General features: G+C 44.1%; 1 protein-coding gene across 1 annotated transcript in view; it reads left to right on the top strand.

Moving 5' to 3' along the window:
- Positions 1–11,401, top strand: part of LOC115529950 (Na(+)/H(+) exchange regulatory cofactor NHE-RF2) — a 29,289-nt gene extending 17,888 nt beyond the window's left edge. Inside the window, exons 3-6 of the mRNA XM_030339100.1 lie at positions 3,737–3,946; positions 8,447–8,600; positions 8,803–8,921; positions 9,122–11,401. Of these exons, the coding sequence (XP_030194960.1) occupies positions 3,737–3,946; positions 8,447–8,600; positions 8,803–8,921; positions 9,122–9,289 (651 nt within the window). The 3' untranslated portion in view covers positions 9,290–11,401. The remainder of the gene's footprint in view (positions 1–3,736; positions 3,947–8,446; positions 8,601–8,802; positions 8,922–9,121) is intronic.
- The last annotated feature ends 287 nt before the right edge of the window (positions 11,402–11,688 follow it).

Consider the following 11,688-nt stretch of genomic DNA (forward strand, 5'->3'; position numbering starts at 1 on the left):
ACCATCAGCATCTTCCTCTTCTTCACTTCAAATAAAAATAAACCTTTCATAACTACAGCTGATTTAAATAAAATGATCATTATATTTTGGGTCACTCTGCGTGCCATCTGTTTGTCAACAGACGGTAACGGTAGTCTTAACAGGAACATATAGTACAGAGAAGGTCCAACCAAGAAACATGTGCCAGTTACTCCAGTGCTGCCCCACTCCACATATCAAACTGCCTGTCTCTGACCCGGTAGTCAATGTAACCTGCAGCTCCTTTCCCCATTTGGGCTAGTTTGGGTGATGGTTCGGAGAGAGAGGATTAAGAGAACCATAACTCCCCCTGATCTGTCTCCAGGGCGGGAGCTGATGCTCTGGGTCACTTTCGGTCACTATGGAAAAACACACACACACACGTGAACACAGTAATGCATGTAACAACCACGTCTTCTCTTGCCATCATCAACATGCACCCATGTTGTGCATTTGAATTGTTGATATACTATAACACTACTATATGGGGTGTAATGGTACACTGAAGTCACGGCTCAGTTCATACTTCGGTTCAGACATCACGGTTCATGAAGGGAAAAGGAAAAACAAACCGCAGAAGGCAATTCTTCTGTCTCAGGTTGTACCACCTAGTTTCATACAGTCTCTCCCCTGAGCTAGCTGCAACAGCCTGAACTGTAATCTAAGATGTAAGCAGCAAATAATAACTACCCCACATCATCTCCAGACATCACATCCCTAACTTGTAAACAAAATAAGACAATCAGTTATAAAAACTGATAATGCAGCTTGTCTTATTTATGAAAGTGCAAAGTACACAGATTTACATCCACAACGAGCCAGTCCCCCAATGAGCTTTCCACAAACGTGCCGTTTTTAGAGGCAAGTCGGAGGTTGGGGGTGTGGCCCTGAGCAGCTTGCGGCTACGGTACCATGCGCTCTGTTTACAGTGCATGTATCGCAATGGCGAGGCGCACACAGCTTTTTGCCGTGTTCTGTAAATATTGTAGAACACTCTGGGTGTTGCCCGCGATTATTGACCGCGATTGTCTCCCCCCGGAGCCCCGCAGCGGGCAGCGCCGAGGCAGTGGTGCCTCGGCAGCTGGCAGCGGGCTCCGGGGCTCCGGCGGGAGACAATCGCGGGCAACAATCCCTTTCTCCTCCATGTCGCGGTTCAATGTACTTCAGGGAGTCAAAGCCAGAGTTCCTTTCCCTCAATTCCTTCTCAACCATGGCTTCCCACTACAAGTCTCGTTGTTGAAATGCCAGAGACGTCAGAGAACCTGACATGTTATATATGGCATAACACGATCGGCTACTTAGGCGCCAATCAGGGCTGCGGTTTAGTTGTCCCTGAAGATTAGTTTGTTACATTAATTAATTTGCAAGCCAGTTTTATTTAATTGTATACCGTGAATTCTCTGTGTAAATCCATGCACTCAACCGTTACGTCTGTACCGATTCGGTTCAATACCAATACATATATCGTTACACCACTACTACTATAATACTATATGATATCTATATATACAGGTCTCCATGCATGTATACATACACATCCAATCTTACATACATACCTGCACACACCCAACGTCTCGTACATACCTGCACACACATGCACAAAAAACATGTGCACTATGTGCACACACATAGGCCCTAGAAAATAATGGCCGTTGGGGGCAGTCATCATAGGTTAGCCCGGGTCGAGTTCAACTTCTCCAGATAATGGATCCCAGCTGTGTTTCTCAAACACTGTTTATCTTAGTCGAATTCCACTGCTTTATAGCAGTCTAGTCTTTCAATCTCTCTCCCGGTCTCTCGCTCTTTGTCTCTGTATCTTTCTGTCACTAACAGTTTACCCATCCGTCTCTCTGTTGGCCGATATATCTATCTGTTTCTGTCTAAACGTCTAAGGACAGCTAGATCTGTCTCTCTCTCTACAGGTATATAGCCATCTATCAAAAAGTCAACCAATCCATCTCTTTGATCTTTTTGCTGTCTTTCATCATCATTTGTTCCTTCTATCTATCTATCTCTCTTGGTCACCGTATATACTCTCCGGTATTGGCCGCTCTTTCCTGCTGACCGCCATCCACCTCCCCTTAATTGAGAAGGTGGTGGGGACAAGATGGCGGTGCTCTCTTAACTACCCAGCTAACACTGCTATTGCCCCTCTCCTTATCCCTAGATTCAAGATTCCAAAGGCTTTATTGGAATGCAAAGTATACATTCACATTGCCAGGCAATCCCTTACTCTCTTTGAATCTTTTTGACCTTCTGGTTATACTGTGAGTTTGTCAAGTTTATTAGTCTGAATTGCTCAGTCCATTGCATTACATATTTTCCATCTCTCACACACAAACACACACACACACATGCACACACACACACACACACACACACACACACTGACGCGCCCATATGCACACATGCACAAACGCACAAGCGCAGAGGCTGGCAGGCTGCCCAGATAACAGTCAGCTTGCAGAATTTGACACATGAACTGAAATTGTAGGCCTCCTGTGTTATTTTCTTTCATTTCATGAATATTATGGTTGTCATGATTGCTCATGCTTGTGAGCGTCAGATGTTATTCGAATAACAATATCCCATAATAAGGCTGTTCAATAAAGAGAAGCATGTACAGATCAGCAGTGGAACTAGATTGGGTGAGCTTGAGAAAATAAGAGAAGAGAGTAAGAAAAGTGTTTCCACACAGCCAGTCCTCCCGACTGTCCTCAGGATGATTTCAACACTCTCTCTCTCTCTCTCTCTCTCTGTCTCTCTCTGTCTCTCTCTCTCTCTCTCTCTCTCTCTCTCTCTCTCTCTCTCTCTCTCTCTCTCTCTCTCTCTGTCTCTCTCTATCTGTCTCTCTCTCTCTCTCTCTCTCTCTTTCTCTCACTCTCTCTCTCTCTCTCTCTCTCTCTCTCTCTCTCTCTCTCTCTCTCTGTCTCTCTCTCTGTCTCTCTCTCTCTGTCTCTCTGTTTCTCTCTCTCTCTCGCCTTCTCCATCTCTCCCTCTCTCACCCAGGCCTCCCACACTCTGTATATTTTTAGCGGACACATGCAAGGCTATACCAGCCTCCTGCCCTGTTTGGTTGAAACAAATGATGTAGACTTACATAATCCCTCAGTGTGTGTGTGTGTGCGTGTGTGTGTGTGTGTGTGCGTGTGTGTGTGCGTGCGTGCGTGCGTGCGTGCGTGCATGCGTGTGTGCGTGCGTGTGTGATTGGGAGTGAGAGACAATCTCAGTAATCAGCAATCTACAATAATCTATCGATAATCAAAGATTTATTTTAATATTTACAAAAATGTGGTTGATAGATGCATTGTGCACCACATATTTAACAGAATGCAGAGGGATACATTAAGTATATGGCTGTAAAGCAATGACAAGGCTGACACTATTCTATGTCTTCCCTTTTTGCGACATCCGTTATAAAAAATTCTCCTGCTCGTACTGTTTCTCACAATAGACTTCTGAACAAGTCACAGAGCTAGTCTAGTACAAAATATCACCTGTAACAAAGAGGATGACAAAGAGCTTGTATTTGAAGAGTTATTGGGGCTCTCAGAACTTACATGGGTATTCTGTAAAACTTCTCCCTGTACATCTCTACATTAATTTGCTCCAAACAGACGATACAGGTTGCAGTAGAATAATATGCATACATTTGTTTTATATGTGCCGGAGCCGGACTCATAAAATATATGTAATGATACATTTGACTGTTTTCCAGGAGGCAGCAACCCAGCTGGAGCCTCAGACGCAGCCCCCTCTGGACCCTTCGGAGCTGGTCCCGCGGATGTGCGTGCTGGCGCGCTCTGAGGCGGGCTACGGCTTCAACCTGCACAGCGAGAGGGCCCGGCCTGGCCAGTACATCCGCTCACTGGACGCAGGCTCCCCGGCCGAGCACGCTGGCCTCCGCCCGCAAGACAGGCTCATTGAAGTATGTAAGAGTGTGTGTGTGTGTGTGTGTGTGTGTGTGTGTGTGTGTGTGTGTGTGTGTGTGTGTGTGTGTGTGTGTGTGTGTGTGTGTGTGTGTGTGTGTGTGTGTGTGTGGAATGCAGTGATTTGGTGTAGTTTCCTGTGTTTTCACCTTTATGAGGAGAATCTAATTTTTATTGTCCTTCACACCAATGATTCAACAAGACTAATGGCACGTTTTTCACCAGAATCGTCATTTTCGTGCGACAGGGGGATAAAAACAAACGAACACCGTACCCACAAGGTATTTCTAACAGCGAAAGCTTAGCTTATTGAAGGAAATGTCTGCAAAAGTTTGCCGTCCTTCTGGGACGTCCTACAATGTTGCTCTTTGTTTAGTGTTTAGCGTTCTTCTTTTTCATTTTATTTATTAGCAGGCTACACTGTGTCGGGCTGCTATGATGTCACGATGCATACGTAGCTGCTGCGGCTATCACCATCCGGCTTACACCCCGCCCTACCATAAGGGTACTGTCGGCGGTGGAAAACCGAGCTGTAACCAGGCCGCCCCTAACCGTACCGCACCTAGTCTCGCAAAGCAAGGCCAAACTACAGCAAGTAGAATGGTCTGGAACCATGCTATTTAGAGCCGTCTATCCGGGGGGAAACTGGGCTGGCCTGTTTTTATTTCTTTAAACCAATCACAATCGTCTAGGGCGGGGCTAACCCCGAGAAGCAGCATGGGTGTCCATGAGGGGGAGCGCAATACAGGAAACCCAGCAACAGAAAGGGGAGGAGTAGCGGTGGAATCCGACGCTAGCGCTATAGACGCTGTCCATTTCCTCTCAGCCAGACTATACCGCACCTAACCAAACCTAACCGTACCGCACTGCTCGGTGGAAACGCGCCATAAGCTTTAACTATACAGTGTAGACATAAAGTATATAAAGTCAGTAGATGTAGGATCGAAAGATGGATCCCACTTTCTGTGCTGGGTACACTGATGTATCCTTGGGGTGCTTCGTTGCTACATGTTGGGTGCATGTTAAATATGGACAACATCTATATATTAAGGAAGCAAGGGTGAGCAGCATCGATATAGAACTATTGGAACGTACCTGTGGTGCCAGCTTTTGCCCATTATTTAATAGCTGGAATCTTTACGAGGAGGGTGTGAAAGACTTGGTGCCAGCTGTCGGCCATCTTTCACAGGCTTTGTGCTGGGAAACCTCCCTGCTGAACAGAAACATCTGTGGTGCTTAACCCATCTGTCTTGCTGTCCGGTGTGTGTAGTGTGGGTCTGTGTGTCTTTGTGTCTGTGTGTGTTTTTTTGTGTTTGTATTAGCCTGGAGCCAGCCGAGGACTGTTTCCTTTCAGTCTGTGAGTGGGGAAAACATGTTAGGGGGGTTGTGGGGAGTCTGTGAATAATGACCTACATGAGGACGAATAGGGATGGAGCTCAGTGTGTGTGTTGTGTGTGTGTGTGTTTGTGTGGATAATGCAAATTATGTCTGACCATGCATGGAGACGTTGCTTGTGTCACCTGTCAGCAGCTTGTTAGAAAGGTGAACACCCATTGCTCTTTCTCTCTCTCTCTCTCTCGCTCACTCACTCTCTCTTAGCTTGTCCGATTACACTTGAGTTTCTTGGCTATACTTTTTCACTAGCAAGCCCGTCATGAGTGAGCTATGTGTGTAAGTAGCTAGCAGAATTCCCTGCTAGCAAGCAAAACTTACCTGCTAGCAAGTATAAGTCACTAGCTAGTTATTATAAGTTATTAGCTAGCAAACATAAGCCACTAGCTAACTAACATATGTGGGAGCATACCTATGTTCCCCGGGCCCTATGTTCCCCGGGTCCTATGTGCCCCACTTTGTATGTGACCGGGGAACACAGGACCCTGTGAGCAAATCTTTGTCTCGTAGGATGGTAGGGGCAAGTACCGCCTTTGTCGCCTCTGATTCGCCTGTGATTGGTTAGAATGGCTCTCCTCCGATTGGTTATGGTTAGGGTTAGGTTTAGGGTTAACCCTCACCCTAACCCTAAGCCTAACCATAACCCTAAACCTGACCCTAACCCTTTGCACCCGTGGAACATAGGACCTGGGGAACATAGGGATGACCCCATATGTAACTAGCTAGCTTACATGTCTCCATCTAGCAAGCATATGACACTAACTCGCTGGTATATGTCACTAGCTAGCTAGCATAAGACACTAGCTGGCTAGCATATGACAAAAGCCAGCCTTGGACACGCTATGTAGGGTATAATTGATCTTCAATTAACAGACGCCAGCTCTGTGTCCAGCCTACATGTTCTATGTCTGGTTATGGATGCCAAAGGCCAAAATGCTATCAACTTCAATGCCATATGACATGCACATATAAACAACAACCAACAACATCAAAGAATGAATGACGACTTCATCAGATCCAGCTGGAACACTTGGAGAGTAAACAAACAATATCAATTCTTGCCCTTCTATAGACACATAGATCACCACTTAAACAGATAAACACTTGGCAGCAAACCATGCACACAGACAAAACCACAAACACAAGCTAAATCCATAATGGCCTTCATATTATCTTCATGGTTGAACCTGTTCGAGCCAGTGAGCTGAAGATTTTACATCAGCAACGCAATCACCTGGGACTTATAACTTCCTAAACAAACACACACACACACACACACACACACACACACACACACACACACACGCACACACACACACGTGAGCCAAACTTGTATATGGCTTACATACACAAATACACAGAACACTTAAATATATGCATATACATTTCAATGGCAAAGTACGAAGAGGATGGAAAATGACCTTGTCCATTGTTGGACTGAATGTGAGGGAAGTGAAACATGAGCCAGTACTTGCTGTGTTTGTGGGGACATAACACACACTTGGCTGTGTGCATCGACACCTATGGGTGCTCCAGGGGACTGGCCCTCAACCAGGTCTATCAGCCTGGGAAACATGTCTGTTGGATTGTCTTTCTGTTGGACTGAATGTCCAATTGTTTGAAACAGCATTGTTTGTAGATTGTTTGCATGGTGACTGGGGGACTTTGTCTTGCTCACTTCATTTCTTCTACTGAGCGCAGCCAGGAAGGGAGCTCAGGTCTGCCGTAGAGCAGCTGGAGCAGAACAAGAAACAGCAGTCGAAAACACACACACACACACAAATACTACTAATGCATGATAAAAACAATAAATGGTGCCTTGAAGACGACAACGAATATTATGATTTAGTATTAGAGAATGACAGCAGGTGTGAGAGGATTCAAAACCTCCTCTATCTCATCTTTCTGATCAATGCAGCCTCAAAATGAATCCAGTGCTAACTGAATGTAGAATATTACTTTTTTAAAACTTCCCCTCCCGCCCAACCCCCTCTTCCCGCTCAACTCCCCCCCCCCCCCCCCCCCCCCCCCCAAACTTATACTGCCTACCTCCTGTCACAAGTGAGAAAAAAAAGGAAAGCCAAAGACAGACAGAGAGAAGGCTAAATTCACCCTGAGGACATGGACACCTGAGAACAGGAGCCCAGCGAGAGACCTCGGACCAGCTGGTCAATAATAGATGCTGCGCCACTGTTGTCCCTTCTGCATCGTCATGCAACGCTTAGCACCAACCCCAGAGAGACACAGAGAAACATGGACAGAGAGAGGGCGGGAGACCGACGCAGACAGAGTCAGGGAGATCAGAGGCAGATCAGAAAAGCAAGGGGGGAGGCGAAGGTCGATATGCGTAGATGTACCAACACAGATGTGCTGTATTCCCTATTGGTGTTACAATCTTCCACGGTCTGTCTGCTGTTCTTCTTATGCTGTCTTTAGTGTTGATGTCGTTCTCCCACTATGTGTTCTTTGAAATAAGCTCTACAACTTTTAATGTGTACCTAAGGACACCACTTATTAGGGCACTCTTTAGAAACACCTTTTAGGTGCTCAGGTTCATGAAAACGTCATCCACTGTTGCTCCGGCAGAGGGAGATTAAGAAATCTATTTTCACTGCTGATTCCCAAGATTTCCCTTCTCTGTCCAATGGGTTGGTAGGAGTTGATATGGCATGTGTTTTGTGGGTAACCTTGATGGGATGCAGAGTGGAGTCCCATTGAACAATCCTCTGACCGTGGTTGGTGGTTAAGTTTGTACGTTCTACCATACTGCCACCTGTTGGTGAGGTGTGTTAGTGCAATGTTAAATCGGAACCACTTTAAACTGAATACCAGGCTGTGGAAAGTTCAGCCACTGATAGAAAATTATCGTTAAGAGTTGAGTGTTAAAATTTGTGTTTTATATTTAACTTTCTAGCAGCCATTTCCACACCCCCCCAAAGCGACCTACAGAGTATTCAGATATATCATTCATGGGTTCTTACCAGCATAGTTTTAAATTAAACCCATAACCTTTTGATTGAGAGTTGATCACTCTCAACCCTACTAACAACTCTGCCTCTTTTACATGTGTATAGATATATATATATTGTTCATAAACTCTTGTCCAGGTGAACGGGGTTAACATCGAGGGCATGCGGCATGCAGAGGTGGTGGCCTTCATTAAGAACGGTGGCGAAGGGACCAGGCTGCTGGTGGTGGACCCTGACACGGATGAACACTTCAAGACGAAGGGGGTTGTCCCCACAGTCGACCACCTCAGAGGTCAGTATGAGACTACCGACCACGCCGCAGTGAGGTCCCTGCTAAATGTACAGCCTTGTTTCTGTATTCTGCATTCTGCATTCGGTGTCCAAAAATATTTTATCATTGATTGTACGCTGACAATTAGATAACAAAAGGGGGGGTTGTCAGCCTGTATTGTTGACAAATACATGAGCAATGTGAGTGTTCTCTTTCCCACCAGACTATGATGGCCCCTCCATCTCCAACGGGTCCCGGAGCCCCCATCTGAATGGGAAGTTCACCACACACTCCATCAGGTCCACCCAGTCCAACCAGAGCAGTCAGGCAGACAGCACGCAGGTACGGGCCACAAGCTACCATCAAAACCAACCTTCAGATATCCAATCAAAACAAGCCTTCAAACCACCAATCAAAACCAACCTTCAAACTAATCAAAACCAACCTTCAAACAACAAATCATAGCAGTCATCGCCTTATGATTTTTATTTTTGTAACGCATCACAATTTCTTGTGTTGTGTTACCTCTTCCTCTCTGCTAGATGGCGGATGACGAAGGAAGCCGCCTGCTGGACGCCTTTGCAGAGATCGGACTGAGGTTGAGCCCCACGGCCGCCGAGGAGAAGGAGAAGGCCCGCGCCAACCGGTCCAAGAAACGAGCCCCACAGATGGACTGGACCATGAAATACAAGCTCTTCAGCAACTTCTGAGGGACTGAGCCATGAACGCCAGCGCTTCAGCAACATCTAAGGGACTGGACCATAAAATGCCAGCCCATCAAGAACTACTGAGGGCCTGGACCTGTACATGCCAGCTCCTCAGCCATTTCTGAGGGATTGGACCATGAACTGCCAGCTCCTCAGCAACTTCTGAAGGACTGGACCATGACGTACCCGCTCTTCACAAGTTTCTCAACAGCTTTTCAGCAATTTGTGATCAAATATCAGCTCTTCAACTTTTGTTTCTGATGGTCTTAAAATAGCATAGCTAAGAATAAATATGAATCTCAGAATGTTCTCCAAAATGGAAAATGACAATGTGTACGGACACACACGCACACACACACACACACATAAGCAAGTGTGTGAGGGTGATTTCCGATGAAGGATTGTACTTTCTATTTTACTCTTCACTTTCTTGAATGATTTTAAATACCTTTGACTTGGTCAAGTGTTTTTTGGAGCTTGTTTACGACAGACTCAAGAAAGTTTTTTTTCATCTTCCTCTCCTATGATACTCTTCGTCCTCCCATCGAAGACTACTTCCCCGCTGACTGATGAGAGGATATTTTTATATTTAAGACATATATAGTCTGAGAGAAACATTAGATGAGTGTGGTCTGAGGAGAATTTTCAGCATTCTAGTAGTTTAAGCCATGTTTGAACCAGCATTTCGGAACTAAGAGGCTATAGACTAATGGGACCTCCAACAATTTGATGATGTCAAAGTTTAAATGAGATGTTTCTCACATAAATTATTAAGAAATCACTATTAAAAGTTACTTACTATATAAGTCATAGACTATTCATATAAAATATAACTCACCTATAATAATTTGTTCCAATGCTCAAAAGATATGTTGTTCAACTTAACTCTACAATATCAATGGGATATGCCACTATTGTTTAATATATTGACTGGGAGAATAACTGGAAACAATAGACTGGAATAGGGGAGGAGTAGGTTTATTTATTTTCCTGGAAAGAAAAAAGATTGTCATCAAGAATAGTCGGTTGCTTGTAAAGGCATTGTGTGAACAGCAGAGGGTAGTATTGCATCTCAATAGTTTTATTTTTTTTCTGTTCACCAGCAAAATAATCTGGAACAAATCTTTGCTATGTAATGTAAAGAAGGAATGGAATGAAAATGAGAGGTCAAAATATGAAGAGCGGAGTATTTGGTTAGTATTTCCTATTGGCTTGAAGAGGAGAGATAAAATACAGAGAGGGAGAGGAACACCAATAAGTCAGTTAATAATGTATTACAGCTTTTTTTCAGGATCATAACTTAAAGAATAGGCTCATTTTCATTGGGGTAATTATGAGTCGGTTGTCAGCAACAAGAAGTTATTTTTGAGATTTGTGTTTCGAGAGTGAAAAAATAACAACGATGAGCTGCAACACTACCCCCGGCTAAGTCCATCTACAGTCTGAAAGCAAGACCCTGAATTTCATTTGAATTGGGTTTAGTTTGAAAACATCTTTGGTTTCCTTTTATAGAGGTCAACAACTTAAAGAACATTAAAACCGGACAACGTGATTCATTTGTTGAATCTTCTCTAGAACCTTTGTGTGTGCTGACGTTCTGATGAATGGTTCTGATTCATGCTTGGAGATCCCAGTCAGGAAGGACGGGTCAAGTACGGGTTGGGGAAAGGGTCATGGCAAACACACACAGACACACATGGGAGCAGATCAAAGATTACTGCGGGGAGAAGAAGGTCCCAGTAGGCTTATAGTCAATTACAAACAACACCAAAACAGCTGTCATAGATACACACAATACACTCACAGACACAAGAACACACACAATGTACTCAAACTCTTATATCCTCACAGGGAAATATAGAGACAAGGGAATCCGTTGTGTGTCATGTTAAGATGTATCCAAGCACAATATATGCACAGATAAACCGACATATTTGTATTCAGTAATAGCATATTTACAAGAATGTTTGATTTGTCTATTGGTTATTTGTTGATGATGAGGATAATAGGATATCTTTATCTGACATTATTTTGATCATCTGTATAAGTATACATAGCCCATGGTGGGTTGATTCCTTTTTTCAATAAAGTCCATCTTTGTTTTTGAATGTTCAACCTTGCCATCTTACATCCCATCTATCATATTCTTTTATTTTGTATAATTATTTTGTAAAATATAATTATTTTTATTTATTTATTAGTTGTGCAATTTTTGCCATTAGTTTAGCTGCGCAACTAATACAATAGTTGTGCAATAGTTGTGCATAGTTGAGCAGCTTTAGCTGCACAAGTCCTATTATCTATCATACTTATTATTTTTTTGTCCTTCTACATAAACGTTCCAACTCAACTCCTCCTACCTACTTTATGCAAGAATGATAATTAAAACTGTATATACTACC

This window comes from Gadus morhua, chromosome 2 (genome assembly GCF_902167405.1).
Source record: "Gadus morhua chromosome 2, gadMor3.0, whole genome shotgun sequence".
Classification (NCBI taxonomy): domain Eukaryota; kingdom Metazoa; phylum Chordata; class Actinopteri; order Gadiformes; family Gadidae; genus Gadus; species Gadus morhua.